Source organism: Anomalospiza imberbis, chromosome 5 (assembly GCF_031753505.1).
Source record: "Anomalospiza imberbis isolate Cuckoo-Finch-1a 21T00152 chromosome 5, ASM3175350v1, whole genome shotgun sequence".
NCBI lineage: Eukaryota > Metazoa > Chordata > Aves > Passeriformes > Viduidae > Anomalospiza > Anomalospiza imberbis.
The window spans coordinates 44,271,213-44,293,408 of NC_089685.1; the positions used below are offsets into that span (position 1 = coordinate 44,271,213).

The following is a 22,196-nucleotide window of genomic DNA, read 5'->3' on the forward strand; positions in this document are numbered from 1 at the left end:
AACCAGAGCTTTCAGAGCCAGCCCAGATGAGCACACAGGATAAGATGTGCTGGCGGCAGAAAGTATCCCTGGATTGGCTGGGTGCAGGTATGGCATGTCACAGGCATCCAACGTGTTGGCCGCTGCTGTGCCCATCACCTGCCCTATGTGGCCTAAGTGGCACTTGCTTCCCTGGAGTTTAGGTCTTGGTGGGTCCTTAGGAATTTGAGCTTAGAGCTCTTGTGATGGGAGTCTCCTTGAAACCAGAGCACAGAGTTTTTATCCAGAGAAAGGTATTGCAAAGTGCAATAGAAAGCCCATGAGTGAGAGTCAAAATCATCTCTATCCCCTTGGTTCAAGATCCAACCCAATATCCTTGGATCCTCCAGAAGCAATGGTAGTTACATGATGCCTCATATCTTCAGAGAAGTTCTTCTCCTTCTTTGTTACCAAAATGCCCTGCATTTTTTATCCTTTAGATATTGTGTTATTGCAAGTTAGCATTTGGGAAAAGATGGGTGTCAGCAATTTAATTATTTTTAAAGATTTACCTGAAATAAATAAATTACTGTGGAGCACCTTTGAAGGATGAGAATCCCACACCAAGACGCAAAGGAAGTTCAGCACTTCAGCCTCACATGGAGACCACCCACTTTGTAAAGACCATTTCTGCTCACTGTTCTTGGAGTCCAGGGCATCACACATCAAATATTGCATACTTGGACCTACACCACACTCTATACAGCCCCTTACTGTTTTTAAAATTCTGCTTTCCTGCAGTGCAGACATTGTTGGGTGCATGTACATACCACATGGAAAACCCCAGCTGCCTTGGTGGGCCTGAATCCAGCGACAGGGATGCAGTGGTCAGCGTGGCCATTGCAGAAACAGCTGCCCTTCACTATGAAGTCGTAGATGGCGTAGTGCAGGGATGGCAGGGGCCGTGGGGCCGGGCTGGCCGGGAGGCAGGGGCAGCCCTGTCGCTCCAGCAGCCGCACCCGCAGGTTGGTGATCTTCAGCTGTGCCTGGGCCTCTGTGCTGTACGGGTCCTCCTCGGCGTACGGTGGTGACAGGGCTCGGAAGATCATCTGGGCAGAGAAACACAGCAGGTGAAGCAGAAAGGAGGATGTCAGCCAGCCTCAGCGTGGGCCATGGGGTGAAATGGCAATGACAGCATCCTCTGGGAGCATGCACCAGGCTCTCATGACGTTCTTCCCCCTCTACAAGGGGCGGGAGCAGCAAATCCACCTCCAAATCAGTGTGCACAGGGTGACCCCCGTCCCCTTACATTCCTCTCCACAAGAAGTAAGGACCTTATGGGTGTCAAGTGACATTTTGCCATTAACTCAAATCAGCGGTGGGTGCCCCTGCAATGTGGTGTGACCCGGCACAGAGACTAGCTCCTTGCCAGGTGATGCACATGTGAGGGACTCTTCATTAATGTTCCCTCTCCCAGAATGGGTGTATTTTTTAACAAATATAGTTTATATTTCCAAATATTTGGTTCCTATCAGTCCCAGGCTGCTTCCTAGTGGAAAAGTGATTAGATGTGGCAATTAGTGACAGCAATCTGATAATCAAGAAAATAGAGATAAGAAAGAAAGAGGGGGATTCCAAAGTTTAAATAAATACTTATCATTCATTCTTTATTTTAACTTCAGTCTGATTGAATAGGTAAATATTGGCTCAAGCTAAATATTGAGAGCACTAGATAAAAATAACTAATTTTCTTGAAAATTGTTTTTCAAATGGAAAAGGCTTATTTTAAAGTTTTTGGTCTAGCTGCCTACAATGAGGAATCAGAAACAGTATATACTTTATATGACTACCACTGACATTAAACAACACATCTATGACATATATTAACTATTGGTACATTCAACTTACAGTGACATTTTATGAATAGTTAAGTAGTTTTTCACTGAACAGTCACTGAACAGTCACTGACAGCTTGATGAACTACGATAATTATAAACAATATTTGATCAAATCACTTGAGTGCTAGAGGGTGTGATGCAGCTAATGGCTCCATGCACTACTCCCAGCAGTAAGTTAAAGCCTCCTCAAACTACAGTGCTGCCCCACTGAAACCATCCATGCCACCCAAAATGCTAGCCAGCCTCTTGCAGGCAGCAAGGAGGTGACCATTGACACCAACTTGCTGCTGTCGCTATCAGGGATCACAGCCTGCTGCCTCTAAATCCACTCCTTCCATAGAAAGCTGCTGATATGCTTTAGCTGATGAAGGCTTCCCTTTTATTTGACCAGGATCCACAGATCCTGGAAATAATGACCACAGTGCTGCCAGCTGGCCTGCCCACAGGCTTTGCCTACCAGCTGCTGCCTCCATCAGCCCCACCACTGCTGGCACTACTCCTGGCTGGGACCTGGCTTTTCTCCAGGGCTGCCCGAATGCAGCCAGAGGAAGTTTTGTGTCAGCCTGGAAGGAGATTTAGCCCTTGTTGTGGAGCTGGGTGGCGGCAGTGTGCTTTTGTGTGCCCCGCCAGCCTGCCAAGCACAGTTGCCACCAGCACGCTCGTGACAGCGGGGCTCAGCCGTGCTGGAGCTGGCTGTTGCATGCTGGCAAACACATCGTGGCTGCAGTTCTGCACTGCCCTCCTGCAAACACTCCCTCCCAAAGGTGTCTGAGCATCTTCTGCCAGAAAGACATAGGTAAGGGAGAAGGTTAACTGGGAGGGGTGATCAGAAGACAAGGCTGGTGAGCATGCTCCTTGTGCAGAAGTGTTGAGTCTGATGAGGGGTATTAATAAACAGTAACACACTTCAAAAGAGGTCTTTTCCCCCCTCTCTTTCATGGATATACAGAGTTTTTCTTCTTTCCTAAAATAAAAATATAAACCAGATATCAATAGAAAGCCAAGTGAACCCCAACTATCAAGTCTTGCACCTCTACCCAAGGCTTGTTATTTACCCAAATTTAGATCAATGCCATTCTGATCACATTTACTGGCTAGTGGTTTTGTGAACACAAGATACTTTCAGATATGGAAAGAAAATTCCTTGGGAAAAATCCAAACTGAAGACATTGATGTCCTTTTAGTGGATTTGACAGAAAATGCTGGGTGAAGAATTTTGAGTAAAAACTAGCATTTTGGGTTTCTTGATATTACATAAATTGCATCTCAGAGAATTCTTTGTTTGTCCTAATTCAGATGAAAGCAGGGAAGAAACTATATAAATGGTAATAATTTATGCTAGATGGAGCTGCAGACTTTCAGGCCTTCAGTTTTCCTGTTTAATGCATGTGACTGATGTTTGTGGTTCTAGTAAAGACAATCACAGCAAGGATATCAATAACCCTGAGTGTCTCTGCACTGACAGAGTTAAATCTTGTCTATGTGGAATTCAGGGGGAGTTATGCTGCTGATTTCAATGGAGCCAGTATTCCTGCTCAGACCCTAAAATGCTACAAACATTTCTTTTTATGGCTACATGAAAACAGTGATGCTAAACATGAACTCTATCTGTAATTCCCAGGGGCTGTGGGCTCTCAGCTTCTCCCCCCTGGCTGTCCTGTATTGCTCTGGCTGTGCCCAGCAGCCCTGGCCTGGGGAGCTACACTGTGCCCTGCAGCTGTGTAACAGAGTGAGCCTGGTCTCAGTGCTGCCAGGACAGGAAACATCTCCATCCCAGACCCCGGCAGCCTTGCTGTAACGAAATACTAACTGGTCTTATAATATGTAGGGCATCATACAAATAGCAATTTTCTGCTCTGACACAGCAGATTCAGCTGGGATTCTACAAGCCCTCAGACACTGCATAATAAGGATAAGGATGTGTTTCCCAGCAAGATTTTCCTGTTCAGTCGTTAACATGACTAAATTATCCCAGCTAGTCTCAGGAGTCTGCACGTGACTGGGGCCACACTGGTCTTACACAGCTATCATGGGTTTGCACCCCTGTGATTTCCAGCAGCCCGACCACACATACACACAGAGGCAGTGCCAGATTTCCTGCTTTTACCTCTTCTTGGGCTTCTTCATGCAATTGTCCCACCAATAGGATGGGCACAGGGCTTCAGCATCCTCTCTACTAATGAACCATGTTTTGCACTGCAGACCTGACCAGAGGCTTTTCACACCTCTGGTTCTGCTACAGCAGAGATCTCCTCAACCAAAATATTGTTTAGGTTTGGCAATGTACAGGAAGGGTGTAGGACAAAATGGAAAAGAGCACTTTGTCAACATGTGTGTGCATCTGATGATGTGGTTTTACAAGCCCATTGTCTCCCTAGTGCCACTGTCCAGCCAGGACTCTGTTGGGCAGCGGTCCTCAGCCACTCTGCAGGCAGCAAGCCTCACCAGTAAGCACCCCAGGGTGACCAGACTTCTGTCACCCATTCAAGTCCATCTCTGTGTACGAGGCCTTCTAGCAAAACATCAAAACCTGGCATCACAACATTAGGCAGACTTATGCAGTAGTTAGCCCCACATATGATAGCAAAGTGTGGGAGGCCCTGATCTTTACACCAGCAGCTCTGAAATGTATGCACTAATTAAAATGTTATATTTTGTAAAACAAGTCAGAAGTAATACATTGAAGCACCCCAGCATTTCTGTGTTTTACATCCATATTATATCCTGTCAGAAAGATGTTTTCATTCCCAGTGTTGCTAGCTCACAAAAATCCTATGATATTTGGGATATTTCTTAAATACAGTCTCAGGAACTGAATCTTTATCTCAGCTTCCATTTAAAATTAAGTATCTAACAATAACTCATGTCACACACCAAGGGGCAAATAAAAGAGCTAAGAAACAAAATATCTAGTCCTTGGGGTAATATTCCTTCTGTGATATTCATTCTGTGGAATGATGCTGATGGATCCCTTGTGCTATAAAAGCAACTTTTGCATGAAGCAACATCAATTGAGGAGTGATTTAAAAGTTGCACAGAGTGTTTTTTTTTTTTTGGCGTGGTGGTGGTCTCTCTACACAGCCAAATAGGAGCTGCAGTCTTCGTGAGTGAGGAATGTCACTGCTATGCCTCAAGAGGGTTGGCTTCACCCGACCCTCTTAGTGTGATGTGTGTTGGTGGCAGGAGGGAGCCCACTCCACTCCCACAGGAAGCCCATTCCACTCCAAGGGAACAGGAGTGGATAAGCTGTCCCACAGTACCTTGCATATGCCATGGAGTAAAAATACTTTGCTCTTCAGCCAGACCACTACAGCTGTCTGCAGTTTGGTCACATCATTACATAGACAGCCTCTAATAAATTTCCACAAGGTTTCAATTTCCTCATGGGTTGTCATGAGCAACTCTCACTCTGCTGATTATTTCACAAGTTCTAGTGGGAAAAGAAGGCTGAGGTCCTCACCCTAACGCAGATGCAGTAATGTAGCCCTGTATATAAATAAAGCAGCAGCCATGGACGTGGTGCACTCAAGTAACCACTTGCACCACAATGACCTTGATATATAAATACATAAAGTCTCTTTGCAAGAAGTACCCTAATATGTTTATGTGTGAGAGGCAGTAAAAGGACATTTTTATATATATCTCCACAGTGGAAAGGAAAATGCTAATGGATGATTCTGACAGCAACAAAACAGGCTGTGAAGTCAAAGTTACCTGAGGAAGTCAACAAAACCAGAGAAAGACTTGCCAGGGGCAAAGCTTTCTCCATGAGTTACAGACCCACCTCCACTGAATGCAGCTGCAAGGTCCCGGACCTTTGTCAAGATGCAAATGTCCAGAGCAATGGAATGGGACCCTTTGGGATACAGAAGCCTGGGACATTGAAGAGACATGGGTGATCCATGAAAAGTTTCTTCCTCACAGACCTTCAGAAACAGGCTCAATTACAGAGGCTTTGCACAGGGTCTTGCAGCTGCTGTGCATGTGCCTGTTCCCTGGGTCCCTGCACCTGGCCAGCGGTGCCACGCTCCAACCTCCAACTGAGAGCCTGGCCTCAGCCAGAAAGGCAGCAGGAGATGGTTCATGAAATGGCAACATCAATAAATTACAAACAGGAGAACAAATGGATAGAAGACTCAGGAAGCATATACACATGGGAACAAGCCAAGAAACAGGAATATGGCAGAAATAAAAGCAATAAACAAATATTAAAAACAACCACATTTTTACTTGGTTGTAAATGAAAACCAGGGTGGTAACATTGTATGAAGTGATGTGTGGTTTCTTTCCAAAAGAGACTGATGAACTCTACACTGCACTGTCTGACCTAGATGCATGAAAATATATCTATAATTACTCTACAACAATGACATATTAGTGATTCATGTAATTAGCTTAGGAGCATTAGATAAATTCAGTACTGATGTATTTGATTTTTGCTGGTAGATTTATCCCTTCCAATGCATTTTACAGCAACAAATGAAAAAATAGTATGAATAAAAAGAATGCAAAGTTTGTTGTCTTATCCAGATAGACAGCAAAAGCAATGAGGGATGTGCACCACTTTACAAAAGGGCGTATGATGTCTAATTAAGTGCTTAACAGAAAAAGTTTGCATTAGGAGTCTGCAGTGACTCTTGGTATGTAGGCACTAAATAAATGTACTTAATTGGCTTGTATTCTGGGGCCCTGTGGAATCTCCACGTCACTGGAAGTGATCTGATTTATTTAGTGCCTGGACAAGGCTCTGAAAATGTAGGCAGTAAATGCAGTGGTGGAGCTCTGCCAGCACATCCAGGACCTCAGCCCTTTGCCTCCTGAAAAATTTCCCTCAAGCACAACAAGCAGCTGAGGTTAGGCACTGGTTGCTTGGTGCTGGGGCTGAGGTGAAAGCGAGCCCTTATCTCTGACATCCTGGCCCTGGGATTCCCAGCTGTATGCCCAGCATTGCCTCACATCTGCTTGTGCTCACAGGCCTCGGCTTTCATTTCAAACGATGGCACAAGCCGAGACAGTCCATGCTCTATCCACTGCATGCTACGCCTCTGGCATCCCCCAGCCACTGCCTGCCTGCACCCCCACCCCCTGCGCCTCCCTCCACAGCCAGCCCAACCCGTGCAACAGCCCAGGAACTCTCCTGAAGGCACTACCCCAAGGTGGCAACTGCTTTCAGCTTTGGCTGGTCTTGTTCAGAGAAACTTAGTAGGGAAATTTTATTGTGGCAGTTAAGCTTTCCTGCTCACTAGATGTAAAAGTTACAAGTAATCAATTCTCTTGGTAAACATTAAGGAAAACTTGCAGGGAGCAATTTCATTTGTAGAAATGTGTAACTAAACATATTAATAATGATGCAATATGTGTGCCAACCTGCCACAGTGTGTGCTTTCAACTTTCACCCAAGAAATGTACTAGAAGCAATAAGCTCATCATAACCACAAAAGCCTGACTGATGGAGCTGGATGTAAATTTAGCTGCAGAAGTGCAATACCAGTCAGGTGCTCCCCCTTCAAAGAGAGTGTTCTCACACCTCTTTCCCACACCCCTGCTTAGTCACTTTCAGTGCTGCAGAGGAACTTTGAAGCTAAGACTGTTCTGTGCTTGTCCCCCTGTGCCTTCCCAGAAAAGAGTAATTAAGCTTCTCACACCACAACACGTGCAGGGAAGACTGATGTGAGACTGCCTTACTGTTCATATGAGGATGGCTTGACTTTCAAGGTTTGCTGTGCCATACTGCAAGACTCAAGCTGCAGCAATGAATCTAATTTGGTACCTATGGGGGACATGGACAGTTCGACTTGCCCTGACACCTTTGGGATCTTTTTTTTTTTTACAGTGGGAAGCCTCAGACACAGGAGCTGACTGGTTTAACAGGGCTCCCTCAGCAGGAGCAGCTCAGGCACACCTGCTGTCAGATGCATGGTCTGAACACCAGACCTAGTGCTGGCAACAGCCAGCAGATTCCCTGCCCTCATACACCTTCTGAGAGAGACACATACTCTGCAGGTATCTTCTTTTGTCTCCCAGTTTCAGTACTGAGGGTACAACTCGATGCTAGCATTTACCCTGCTGGTAATTTTAGTTTCTGGGATTTTCTGCATCAATGTGGTCAAAGTCTGCCAGGCTCCCCTTGGCTCTTCCTGGAGGAGACAGCTGTGTCTGCAGAGGAATATTTTGCTACAGAAATGGACCCTGTGCCATTGCACTGCATGTGTGTCCATGTCCCTGCCCATCAGTCCACTCTAAAAACCTCTGAAACCACTGTCTAACTTCAACAACCTTTTGGAGATACACCTTAAATATTAAGCTCCTGAAAGTTTTAAGAAAACAACAATCTCATTGCTTCACAAATTTAAGCCTGTTGGACTATTACCCCCTGTGGAAAAGGCTGATAGGGCCACAATGCTGGTACCTCCTACTGACAAAACAGAATTATTTCATATATTACCAAACTGAGAACAAGATTTTAGGAGAGAAACCAATGAGCATCTCTGTGCTATGTTCATTGCAATGACTCTAGGCTAAAAAAAGACAGATCTGCTTTTGGCAGATGCTGCAAATAAATCACATGGTGTGGAAAGTTCATCAGCCTAAGCTGGGTAGGTATTACCCACCAGCTCCTCTAAAACACTTTGTTTTTCTGCCTGTCAGACCAGGGCAGAAGAGCCTCTTTTGCTTATGGAGAGGTCTGACTGCCCCCATGGTGTACACTTCAACATCACCTGGATGAGGTGAAACAGCAGTAGAAATTGGAAAACCTGCCTTGCCACTGCAGAGAGGAGACCATCAAAGACATTAAGATCACAGTGAGCATTGGAATCCTGCAGGCCACGGTGTTTGGCACTCAATCAATATCCCCAAGCAACCATGACAGAAACCCACTGCGTACCACCACCAGCAGTCCCTGAGCTCCTTGAGATGCTGGAGAAATGGCATCAGCCTTAACAAGACTCCTTCATATAATTTGACATAAGACAGCATTTGGCCCATACCTCCAGTCCTTCTGCAGTCTTTTACAGCACATAAAGCAAGGCAAATAATCCCTTGCCTCACCATCCAAAAGTTAGGCAATCTTACAAAGACTTCAGGAGGAAAACCCAACTATTTCAAATAATCAGCCCTCCCAAATTAATTTATACCAAGATAACTTCTGTCTTTTGGGAATCTCAAAGCATTCTTCTGCCATTCTCAAAAGTGTGAAGCTATCCAGGAAGAGCTCCAACTCACATGCAGCAGCTGACCAGTGAGGGACTGGAAAAGGCACAAGGAGAGCTAGGGAAGACACATGGAATTTCTCCAGGATCCTTGAAATCTCTGACAATAATCAGCCAGATGAGAGCCATCTTGTCAGCTTTTCTTTGCCATTCAACTACACAATTTCATTAAATGAAAATGAAACACTGCTAGGTCATTCCTGTCTTCGTGCAGTCAGTGATCACAAAAGTAATGTTCTTATCAGGAAAATCTCGCTACAGCTCAAAACTCTTGGATTTCTTCAACTCCGGTTAATAGTGCTTCTCCAATAATTCATAATTGATTCCACAATGGCTCCGTTTTTGCTTAACTGCTACTTTTGCTCATTGAACAGATAGAAACACTCAGTTTCTTGGCTCACAGAACCCTCCAGATGCATCATATCATTGGCTATGGACTATAAAGGAAAACAATTATTGCCTTTCTCTCATCTTTAGAATCACCGTTTCCAAAGCTGTGCTAGCCCAGTCAGGAAAATGAACCATCACATCTCAGCTGATGATATGAAGTCCTTTGACCCATCAACAAGAAAGATGGTATTTAAATACTTATCTCTCCAGCAATTCTCCTCCTTTCCCTATCCCCATAAAAGATTTATGTTCTCAGCCTTGGCCAGCCGGCAGTACCTGTTGTGCACATGGAAGACCAAAAAAAGCCTGGAGTTACCTCCAAAGAGCCAGACAAAGGACTGGACTTGCTTCTTCATTGGCAGGGCTGTAAGAAAACTGGCTCACTCCCCAGAGCTGCAGAATAACCTCTTTAACAGCTTCTGAGCACAACACAACACTGCAAAAAGCCTGAAAGGCATCAGGTTAGAGTTTCAGTAACTGCAATGGTACTAAGGATCAAGAGGATTTTCTTTCAGCCTAAGAGTAACACAATTCCATGAATATTTTTCAACTGTTCTTGTTTACAGTGAAAAGGCTTTGTGTCTACAGGACTGTTTGCTTGAACTACCCAGCTACCATGAGATAAATTTAATTATAGGAAAAAGAACACCTGTTGGAATTATATGTAACTACACACTTTCAAAAAGGTCACAAGAAACAGCTCCCCTCTTTCAACCCATAGCTACGGATTTTGATTACTGGAACGAGGGATGCTGCAGAGAGACTGATGGTAAAAGACTTGTAGCATATGCATTGAGAAAACTGGATTCTGGACATTAACTTCTTTTCTTCCCATGGAGAATTAGAGAACTTCACCATTTGTGTAGGATTTTGAATGTTGTCAGACTGGGTATCTCACAATGACACCCACTGTTGCATGGCAATTAATCTCAAATGAGCTTTTGATCCAAAACTTCTGAGACATGTCAATACATTGCTTTAGGTTACACGTTTCCCATGTAACCAGTTGTATCCAGGATTCCCAGTCCTGGAATCAACTGGACTGCCTGGAATATGGCAGTCCTACTTTCTAGCCAGAGAGCTGGGAGCTGGATAAGTGAGCTAGCCTTCTCTTCATGCCAAAACTGAACAGTGAAATGAAGCAGTGGGGTGCAGTGCCTGAAGAGAGGCTCTGGAGGAACCGTTAAAACCCTGTGGCACTTTTCTCAAGGGAAGCAATAGTCCCGCTAACAAGGCCAGATGCCAATTTAGAGAATTAAATTCTGCCTACCCAAACTCTTCTTGTTTCATGTGGGTACAGTGCTCTTCACGTCCTACATAAGAAGTTTGGAAAGGGTCTCCTGGAGCCCTGGGACCCATTCCCTCCTGCTGTTGGCAGCCTACAATATCTCCCCTTTCACAGACTGGTCAAGCTACCTCCAAAGAATAATTTGTTTTAGCCATAATTGGAGGTTGATCCAGAAGCAGTTGTTAGAAACTTGCTTTTCCAAACAGGGGATTGCTGATATGCACTGTTAAACACTGGCTGTGCTCCATCCCAGGGGTGGCTGCATTTCAAGAGCTGGCCAAGCAGAGGGCCAACCCCCAAGTGCCAAAGCACTGGGAAATCCAGGAAGAAAAGGAGACGATCCTATGGGCTACTTGTAATGGGAGAAATCATGCAGAGGATCATGGGGCAGATTGGACAAGCATCTTGCTCTTCACATGCCCTTGTCCTTCAGAGATGCTGAGGCTTCAGGAGGCCTCATAAGGGGACATGTCACTCCTCTAGGATGGCCTGTGGGAGAGGGGGAGGGATTGTCACAACCAGGTGAAAACTAAGCTAAAGTTTCTCCTTTTCCCCTGATGTACTTTTTGCTGCCCCATTATTTAAAGGGAAAATCTCCTCTTCTCCGCTGTTGGAAACTTGTACCAGCTTGGAAACCCCCCCAGAGTGCTTGGGAAGATGGGCTTCCCTGCAGGAAGGAAAGCTTGAGGACCAAACCAAGGGATGCACTTTACCACAGCCATCAGCAAGGTGGCTGGTGTGACATGGTGTCCTGCTGGTGTGCTGCTACTGCCAGCTACCACAACTGATTTCTAGGCTCCTATATAATTATATTGACTCCAGCCTAGCCTCATTTACGTAATCTCATTAAATTTCCCTAGAAATCATTATTCTTGTGCTTATGAAACAACAGGCCCCATGTCTTGCTAGATTTAGTGATACAATGCAAAGAGCTGGACAGGATTTGGCCATCACCCCAACCATGCCTACCTGAAAAGACTGTCCTTTGCACATGGCATTTCTGAACAGAGCCCAGCAATTTGTATTTTTCCAAAGACAGGATAATCAGGAAGATGCTGTTAAAGAGGTCTTTTTCCCATAAAGTGCACTTCAACAAAGTGTAGATGGGACTTGAAAATATAATTCCCTAGGTATGTCCTCACATGTCCTGAGCATTGCTGAACACCTGCCATTATCCCTCTTTTCTTCTTATCAGTTTGCCCCTTTGTTTTCTCTCTGTGCAGATGTCAGTGGCACAGGACAATTAAAAAAGATGTTTGCAGCCTTCTAATGGGTTGGCATCCCAGGCTGTTTTGAGGTTATTCTTGCATATTTGCCCAGGTTCTTTGTGGAGTCCTGCAAGTGACTGAACTCAAATCTCCCATTACCCACAAGATCCTTGAAGGACCTCAGCACAATTAAAATGTAGCTTTAGTTAAGGATAACAATGATAAGCTTGAAAACCAAGCTTATTCGGGCCTAAAAGGTAAAAAAACCCAACCAGGCAGAAGTTCCTACAACCCAAAATCAGGACTCAAAAGTAAAAGTTACTGACCGTTTTTAACTCCTATTAGTTTCAGCGGCGAGTGTTACAACCACTCGCTGTCATGGTCAGACTTCTGAGTAGAAATACACAGTTTACTTCTGCTCTACACAGCTAATTTCAGGTAAAACCAGCAGGTCTGGTGTTCAAATCCTCAAGGAAGAGAGGCAGGCTGCATGCAGTAACAGAGAAAGGCAAAACATAGGAAGGTTTTTCCGCTACGGAAGGCACGAAATCAATAAAATGCTCAGTAAGACACGCATCCCACAGCAAGACAGTGGTAATGTGATGTTTCAAAAGTTAAAAGCATGTTAGAATTTGTTGCTGGAATATAGTCAAAGTGCAAATATGCCTCTTCTATAAATAGCAAACAGCAACAATAGCTGAGGTCTCCAAGTGATTTATTAGCAGTATTCTGAATAGATGAACACAAAAATAAGTTACTAATTTACTAAAATCTTGTCAAGGAGACTCTGCTTCAGTAAGCCCTTTTATCCTGAAGCTTGTCTAAATGGGGACATTCAGGCGAGCTAATCTGAATTGACCACAGATGGGAATGTAAAGTGAATGAGATAATTGCATTGCAGAGTGGACAGTCACTCTCACTCACAGTTAAAGAATTAACATCTGCTAAGGGCCCCTTGCAGATGAGCCCTCAACTGTGATCCCCAGACAAGGATAATTTTAAGATTAGTGTGTTGAAAAGACAATATTAATATAATCTGAACTATGGGAGGGAAGACAGCCTTTTATGCATACTAGTAAAGTTAGTATTCCTGTCTGAGCATGAAGCTGAAAGAGTTTATTTCTGCATCTTGTTTACTGTGATAAGATTACATTTGGCTGGTGGATCCAGTTTTGATTTCCCTTGCAATAATGTGGCTGAAGGGTTACACCCTGAAAAGCAATGAAAATACTAAGCATTTGTAGCATTTTTGTATGATTCAGGCTAGAACTTGGCCATAGCCTTTCTCTTAAAACACTGGTGATACAAGGCTAACATTTAGATGTTTCTGCCTATGCTTAACAAACTGCTGTTGTGAAACAATTTATTCACTGTATTAAGCATAGGGGAAGTCTATAATGACCTCTCTGCATGCAGCTGATCCAAAATTATTCCCCGACATGGGAACGTGTCCCCTTCACAATGTTGAAAATCCAATTCCTCAAAGCGGTAGATACTTGAATCTTGCTGGGAACCGAGGTTGGCTATACCAAGGTTGGGATGCCAGGGCAGGAGGTGGGCACCCACCATCTGCCTCCTTTCCTGTTCCCTATTGAGGAGAGGCTCAGTTGGTTTGTTTGGCTTCTGTATACCTGCAGAGAGATCAGTGACTGCTGGTTGTTGAAACAATGGCTCTTCCTTGCACGAGGTCAGACTGCAGCCAGGCTGCCCTGGCATGGGGCTCAGCTCAGCAGAGCCCCTGAGGTCTCTGGGCACATGCTGACCTGTGAACTCAGGCTTACTTCCACCAAGAAAACCATTTAGACCAAACCCAGGGCATTTTAGTGCAGTGTTCCTGATATCAGTACAGCCCTCAACCTCTTTGCTTGGCAGTTCTGCCCAGATTTGTCCTTTTTTTCTTAATCCCGACACTGGGCTGTTGATCCTCCATCTCTTGCCTGCCTCAGGCTGGAGCCGCATCCACATCAGAGATAATCAAGTCTGGAGAACTTGCAGCATTAGGGACAAGTAGCAAAGAAGAGCAGGGACCTACCAAGTCCCTGATGAGGTGATTCTACCTATCAATAGACCATCCAAGTGCCACACATGGCGTGTGACATAATTACCTCGTATGGTTCCCATTGCTGAGGTAGCACCCAGCTGAGGTGACTGCAGCCTTCCAAAAATATTGCTCTCCCAGAGCTCTCCAGCAGCCCAGTCCCACCACTGCATAGGCAAGCCCAGAGCCACACTGGGATGAAAGGATGAAAGAGCCATTTCAGCATTTCTGAGGTCTGGGTCTTTGAAATGAACCTAGAGGCTTGGCAGCTTGTTTTCTACACTATCATAAATCTCCTCAAGATCAACATCATGGCAAATTCTGATGAGAGAGGATTTTTGTCATAAGAGTTGAAGTAGGCATCTAAGGAATGACTCATGATGATGAGGCAGAATGCAAAAAGTCTGATCTTTCTCTTTAATAAAAAGTGAAGCAGATACACCTTTGACCCAAGTTAAGACGGGTGATATGTTGAAAAAAGGCCTTAAGCCCCTGAGTACTGTGGGGTTCTGCCCACTGCTGCCTTGAATCGGGGCTTGCAGGCACCATAACAATCAGCAGAAGTGCAGGTGGATCTGCACCACCTGCTCTTTACAGAGGGCAAAATCAGAAACCACCAGCCCAACAAGCTGTTGTGTCTTTGCCAAACTCCAGTGATATTTGGGGTGAGTCACCACCACCTGAGGCCTCACCTGAGAAAAACTGCTCATCCAAAGGGATAGACAGCAGAGAGTGATCTGCCAGCACCATGCAGAGAGACCCCAACATCCTGCAAAATCCTGCAAGCCCTTAATGCCGTGCCCAGAAATGCACATGTGGCGTTGAAATGTCTGAAGTGTGAGAAAGCAGTACACAGACAGTGTGACACATGTTTTGGATCATGGGTTACAGTTGTTACATCACAGTTAAAAAAAAAAATTGAAAAAGTTAAAAAAGAAGCCCAGTGGCACTCACAGAATTCGTAGTTGTGCTTTAAAGAAGACGAGTAATACCTTTCAGAGTAATGAATAATACCCTTCAGACGTGGACATTTTGGATGACTGCATATTTGAAACTACTGTTTCAAGTGAAATTACTGTTTCCATATGTCTGAAATTAGGTGCTACCAAAGTGGGAGTAAAGCACAACATAACTCCAAACAGAACACAAAACTCTGATGTTTCTTTAGGTCAGATACATGTTGCTATTGGCAGCTACTAGTAATTGCTGGAATGCAGCACACTGTAATAAATTAAATGTGATATTTGCTAAGCATGCAGGCTTGCCATCTGGAGACCTGCTGCTATTACTTTGCAGGTAAAAAGTGGTGTTTAAGTGCAGGAAACTGAAGTGTACCATGTAAGTAAAATCTTCTAAGCTCCAGCCCCTTGGATGCAATATTTGTTTAAAATTTGGAACAAGTAAATGCTCTTGACTTTTATAGCTTCTTTGCAATAACACAGACTAAAGCGATGCCAAGAGAAGAGGTCCCACAGAAGCAAGCTCAGAACATAGATTCTCTTTGCAGCATGCTAGTAAAGATGCATCAAACAACACCTAATTACTTTTCTTCTTGAGACAGGCATTGGTTTCTACACACAAGACCTTGATTCTACTGTCCCCAGATTGCACCACCCCAGAGAAGAGATTGCCTGAGGTCGGGATTTGTACAGGTTCTCTCCTGGCACAGCCCACATCCTGTGTTCAGGGACAGCACCATCCTGGTGTGCAGTGACCACAATGAAAACTGCACCAGGATGCTAGCAAGAGGGGACCCAATACCAGTGAGGCAAATACGGCCTTGTAAGATGCCCTGGGTTTCTCATCCCTGAGTAAAAATCCCTGGAAAGCTAAAAAAGGAGCATGCAAATCATATACCCAAGAGAAGTCTCACTGGCTGGCCTAAGAGCTGTGGATTTCTCCATGTCCTACATCACAGGCTGGCATAACTTTATGATTCAGGTGGTGGGACATAGAGTCTGGAACAAGTACTGAGGGCCTGAGAAATTCCCAGTGGTGTTCATACATCCTTCCTTTTGTAGGTTTTACTTTGTAGTTAGACCTGATTCAGAATCACAGAATTATTTGGCTGGGAAGAGACCTTCAAAGATAATTGAGTGCAACATCCCTGCCATGGGTAGGGACATATATCAGTAGATCAGGTTGCTCAAAGTCCCATCCAACCTGGCCTTGAACACTTCCAGGGATGAGCCATCCACAGCTTCTCTGAGCAACTTTTTCAGTGCCTCATGACCCTCATAATCAAAAAATGTCTTATGTCCAATCTATAAATGTCTTATGTCCAATCCACAGCATAAAACTGTTGCCCCTTGTCCTGTCAGAAAAGGCCATGTTGAAAAGCCTTTTTCCACTTTTCTCATAAGCCCCTTTATATATTGCACTCTGAAAGAAAGTTTAGACAGCTTTTTGGGGGCACAAGCAAAGGATGGCAAGAAAAGAAAGGTAGCACTTTTTCTCACCATTTGATTTAAAATGTAATGGAATAGTCATCCTGGATCTGTCTAACAGCTCTGGAGATCCTTGTTTCTCAGCTGATGAGAGCATGGAACAGCTTCTCTGAGAGCAAGACATTGGCTGCCTCCTGAGACACAGCTAACGGATGCACTTTACTGGAAAAGCAGCTCCCAGTATTTCTGCAGAGAGTGGCTTCCTAGCCAGAGCATGGCTAGAGGTGACCACAAATGATTGCAAAGGGGTCTGAACACATGATTTTTCTCAACATGAATGCTGGTCTCCAAGGATCGGGCTTTCACCTCAAAACCAGTTCTCAGCAGAAACTGCAATGATATAAGTGATCTCCTGATTCACCAACCAGATTTTATCCTTTCTCTGTGTTAGGCCAGAGAGGAATTTTAAATTTGATTAAGCTTTCAGGCAAGTTCATTAAATTAGGCCACTAGAGGGAGCAGCCTTTAAAGTCCAGAGCTGGTGACCGGGGATGCGTCCCCCGAGTGGGGGGACAGAGGAGGGCGGCCCCATGGCCGCGGCTCCCAGGGAAAGCTCCCCAGCAGTGGGGGATGGAATTGCACATTGCTAAGAGTATTACTGGTAGCGCCTCCAAATGCATCACTTGTTATCTGCTGTTTCTGATATTGAAAACCATCCGACTTTCACGGATATTTTTCTTCTTAGCAAATATGATTTTTTTTCTTCCTTTTTTTTCAAGTTCTTTTCACATTAGTGTGCACAGGAAAAAAGACAAGGTATAAGTTTTAAAATTACCTGGCTAACCTGGTTTATGGGAACCATACTTCAGCTGAGTAGCCGAGCAGCTACTTTGGTTATAAGCCTACTTCTCAGTGAAGGCAGTCCCTATTAAAAGTCAATCTGGCGGTTATTCATTTTAACATAGTTGCATTTTGGTCAGACTTATTTGCATCACCTTAAAACCACACAACTGCAAGATCTGGAGAAAACTGTCTAGAGTGAATTTCCCTTTGGCATCCTGAGGAATTAGCAGCACGAGCCTAGGTTGCAGTTGTGTAGCGAGGTTCACCAGGTGAAAGGAAAGGAATTTTTTTGAAAAGAGAGGGACTACGAAGGCAGCAAAGCAAGAGGCAGGGTGGTGCCTATATCATCTAGGAATGAATTACGTTAATTCGCATTGTGAAATACACGCGATGACAAGAGACGCTGGTGTAGTGAATGAAATGTGAAGTGCAAACACGGGCGAAGAGATTGCAGAGAGAAAGGGGGCTGGAGCGGGGGCTGGAGCAGGGGCTCTCTCGTCCCAGCCCAGGCAGACTTACCTCTCCTCCAGTGCAGGGGAAGGGGCTCGAATATCTGGAAGTGCAAATGGCTCCCCTCTGCCTCACGTCATCCTCCAGCCCGAAGGTGGCCGAACAGTTAGCAGCAAAGTATTTGTAAGGCTTCCACGTCTCGCCGAAGTCCTGGGAGCGCTCCAGCACCATGGCAGCCGGCCTGGGCGACTTGAAGACCATAATCAAGTGAGTGAAGTAGAAGGCGGCTTCCAGGTCCAGGCGGATGGTCTCGCGGGTGGCATCCTGGGCCGCCTGCCACCAGGTGCGGGGCAGGCGGAACGGGGAGTCGGCCATGGCGGCGGGGGGGTGCGCCAGACCCGCGTGGGCCCCGCTGCAGCGGCCGCACGAGGGGCGCCGGCAGCGCCGCTCCGCGTCCTCGCTGTAGCTGCAGAAGCGCTCGGCGGCGCGGCGGCCGCAGGACGTCTGGGTGCGCAGCGCCCGCCCGTGCGCCAGGTCGCCCATACGAGGGTTGCAGGCCTTCTCGCAGGGACTGCTCGCTGCCGCCACGCCGCCCAGACCTGCGGGGCAGAGAGCGGGGGCTGGAGGCGGCTCCTGAGGTGGGAGCACCTCACCCCGTCAGAGCAGACACGTCCCGCGGCACGCGGGATGCTGCCCCCGCCGAAACGTGTGCCACTGGTACCCACCGAGCCCTGGAGGGGCTGTGGAACAGAGTGGCACTGCTGCTCAGCTGTCCCCTCTGTGGAGTTCATTGCCTCTATAAGAGCAAAAAAAGCGACCCCAAAACCTTTCAGGGTTTCCCTGCACTTGGGAAGATCCCTACCTATCCAGAGACGCAGAGCAGGCAGCTGACGGGGAGAGATGAGTACGCCCTGCCCTCCCGCCCGGGGGCACCAGAGCAGGGCTGAGGCTTCAGGGCCATGCCACCCATGACCCGAGGCCTCCAAAGGGATCCAGGCAGCCCTGGGGAATTGGAAAGAGCAGATGAAAGGCAAGCTGCCGCCAAGGCAGCATGCTGCCACGAGGCCAAGGAGACTGCCATGGGGGACAGCACTGCTGCAACCCAACCCACCGTGCAGCCCATCAGGTGTCAGGGTGTGAGAGCCCACAGGAATATCACCTACCAGCAAGGACCTCAAGTCTTCACCCCCTTTCCCACCACTCCATCCCTACCCCGAACTTTCCCACAATCAGAAACTGCTGCTGACACCACTGTTTAATTATAGTAAAGGCTTAAGTTTGGAAAGGCTGTTGCTGGTGTGTGTAAATGAAAGAAAAAAAAAGTTTTGGTTGAAATTATGCTGGCAAGCTGCCACACAGCTGAGGCTCTGTGGCTTTTGTTCAAGCTTTTCTGGAAATCCTGTCAATTTTAAAATCCACAGTTATAGAGTCAAAGAAAAATAAAATCACCGTGGGCTTTACTGTGAAATCATGTAACTCTCACATGTATAATCAATGTAACTCTTGGTGCAGCAATGCTTGATTAGGGGCTCTCCAACTTTTTATTAACAAACTTAAGAGTAGGTCAAAGTGGTATTTGGGGAATTGTTTAACATAAAGAAAAATCTCTGTTGACTTGGATGTGTGGAGGTCAAAGCATCTGAGGTGCATAATGTCTTCTTTATCATCAGGCCAGTCATACACAATCAGCTTTGTGCACCAATTAATGTCTTCTTCTTGGCATTTTTGTTATGTCTGAAGGTCATTTCAGTTTACCATCCAATAAATCCTTTATCTGGGGCTTATTCAGCATTTGCCTACAGTGTCATAATTGCAATTAAGCTATATTATGCACTAGCAGTGCTAAGCCTTCCAAGCCTGATAGCGTCCCCCACGTCTCCCGCTCCTCAAGAAGCACCCTGGATAAAAACCATTTTTACCACAAAAGTTCTATACAGATTTTCTATAGTGTTTCCTCAGAACAGCTGTGGAGCGCTGCTTGCTATGCACCCAGCACAAGGCACTTCTGAATCCAGTCTCTGGATTTCACTGGGTAAGCTCTCTTGGGAAATTTTTAGTGAACAAGAAATGCTCAGTCACGTTAGCTTCCTACAGTGTGCTGGTAAAGTTGTGTTGGAGATGACCTATAGTAACTGTGCAGAATATGTTTGCTCTAGCAAAGTAAACAAATAGAACTGTAAGGTCAATGTAATATCACCTACAACTCCTGAACATCCCTTTCAAAGCATTGTATAAACATTAACTAACCTACGTAGCTCTCCTGAGGGGTAGGTAAGTTAAGTGCTATTATCATTTTATCAGTTAGGCTAGCCAGTAGTTGGCCTAATTTATGTCTTTGGCTGTTTTCCTGGATTCTTTGGCTTACGTGTAACACAGTGCACTTGGCCGCTACACAAATAGATGAACATTTACTGCGGTTCCCTCGGTTGTGGGATTGCAAAGCAGATTTGGGAAGTGGTAGGAAGAGCAGGGCTCAGTCAGCCCCATCAGACAGGTTGAGATTACTGTTTGTGTTCATCAAGTCCTTTTGTTTTTTGCACACCAGACTGCTGCCTCCAGGAATGCAGTGGAGGAGGACCTGGTCAATGGGAGGTTTCCCATGACTGCAGTTGGTGGTAGGGCTGTCGATGGCCCCAGGGCAGGGACAAGGCTCTGCCTAAACCCAGCTGGGAGGCGTTGGCTACAAAATCCCATGTCAGACGCCGGGAGCTGAGAGTATTTGATTGCTCCCAGCTCGGGGTATGCTCCAGCCCTGGTCATGCACTGTCACTGACTGCAGCTGTCTTGGGGCCAGGCATTGAGGGTCCCTTCCTCATGCGGTATCAGATCTGGGGCAAGGGACCTTGGCTTCTGCAGGGTTTGAGAAATGCTGCTGACACATAGACTTGGGTCCTAGGGGCAGAAAGGGGGGAGAGGAAACCCCCTTTGAAAGGGTGTTTGTTTTCACTTGAATTGGAAAAGAGTTGTATGACCGATGCAGAGCACTTCATGTTATGAAAAGTGACAGCTTTCTAGTGTAACACTGGCTGCCACAGGAATTCAGTAAAAGGACAAATTGAGAGCATAGAGATTTCTATGCTGGCAGTCACAAGTTCACAAGTGGTCTGCCACAGCCCTGGAAAATGTGCTTTTCTCTATTGCACGTAATGCATCTGCCCAACTAAATCTTCCCATTGTATCTACTGTACATGCCACTGGACTGGGATCTTCAGTAATGAGTAAGAGCATGCAGCAAGTACCATGACTCACCTGGGAAAACATCCATGGAAAATCATATGCTTCCTGCTTAAGCATTTTGGCAACACATGCCTTGTGATGTTTCGTTTATATCTTATGCCTGATTAAATGTTTGTTTCCCATCAGAGTTTTTTTCTTCTTTTTAAAAAAGAAATTTGGCACTCGGCTTGCACCCGGCCGAGGAAGCGTTACGCAAACTGTTTATGCCCGAGTGTGTCTGCTGCGGGACCCCGCTGCGGGCAGCTCTGAGCGCGAAGTGTTTACGCTGCAGGAAGGGGCTTTGAAAACCCTGCCCGCCCTCCTCCGCACCCCGACGACTCGGGGCACCGCCACTGCCACCCGCAGGGCTCCGCAGCCGGTCCCCGCTTCCGCGGCATCCCCCGACTCCCGGCCTGAGCCCACCCGGCCTCGCCGGCCCGCCGGAGGCTCCGCGGGCAGGGGCGGCTCCGCGCAGCACAGCGCGGTGCGGCGCGGCCGGACCTCTCTTTGTCCGCGGCGCGGGAGAGACGCGCATCCCGGCCCCTGCCTTTCCGCACCCATCCGCGCACACCGCGTACGGACACGCACCGCATGTGCGGACACACGTGCACACAGCCTGTGCGCACATATATGCGTACGTAGAGGAGTACGTGCGTGTGTGCTGACACGTGCGTACGGAGACCGACGCGTGTGAGCACAGTGCGCACACGCCCGTGCGGTTCCCCGTGCGTGCGCACGTCCGCGTTCTCCGCGCACACGGGCGCGGACGCTCCAGCACACGCGCGTACCCGCACACGCGTATCTACCTCGCACGCCCGCGGAGGATGGAGAACGCCGAGCGCGGCCGGTCACGACCCACCTGCAGAGGCGGCGGCGGCGCCCAGCAGCAGCAGCGCCAGCCGCATCCCGCGCCCCATGGCCGAGCGCCCCGTGGCCGCCCGCCCTGCGCGCCCCGCCGCCCCGCGGCACGACCGGCCCCGCGCGGCATCAGCGCCCCGCGCGGCACCGCCGCCCGCCGCGCACCGCGCCGCCCCGCGCCGCCCGCCGCGCAGCGCCCGCGCCCCGCCCCGCCTGCCACCGCCCTGCCCTCCCGCCCGCCCGCCGGGGCCGCCGCGCCGCGGGGGGCTGTTGCCGGTGCGCGGCCAGGCGCGGTACTGCAGCGGAGGGCACCCGTCCACACACACATACACACCCCCTGCCCCGTCCACGCAGCACCAGCGGCTCCGCCGCGGCAGCCCAAGGCGGGCGGGCTGGTGCCCGGAGATGGACCAGCTGTCCCCCGGACCCGCGATCCCCCGGGACAGGGGCT

At 47.2% G+C, this 22,196-nt stretch overlaps 1 protein-coding gene across 2 annotated transcripts in view; it reads right to left on the reverse strand.

Moving 5' to 3' along the window:
• The window catches only part of NTN4 (netrin 4), a 47,801-nt gene extending 25,896 nt beyond the window's left edge, over positions 1-21,905 (reverse strand). Inside the window, exons 1-3 of one of the 2 annotated variants that reach the window (XM_068190410.1) lie at positions 21,747-21,905; positions 17,741-18,270; positions 789-1,067 (exon numbers count right to left, since the gene is read on the reverse strand). In XM_068190410.1, coding sequence (XP_068046511.1) covers positions 789-1,067; positions 17,741-18,270; positions 21,747-21,804 — 867 coding nt within the window. In that variant the 5' untranslated portion in view covers positions 21,805-21,905. Of the gene's footprint in view, positions 1-788; positions 1,068-17,740; positions 18,271-20,920; positions 21,232-21,746 lie in introns of those variants that run through there. The other variant, XM_068190411.1, reaches the window with a different exon arrangement.
• Between the last annotated feature and the right edge of the window lie 291 nt (positions 21,906-22,196).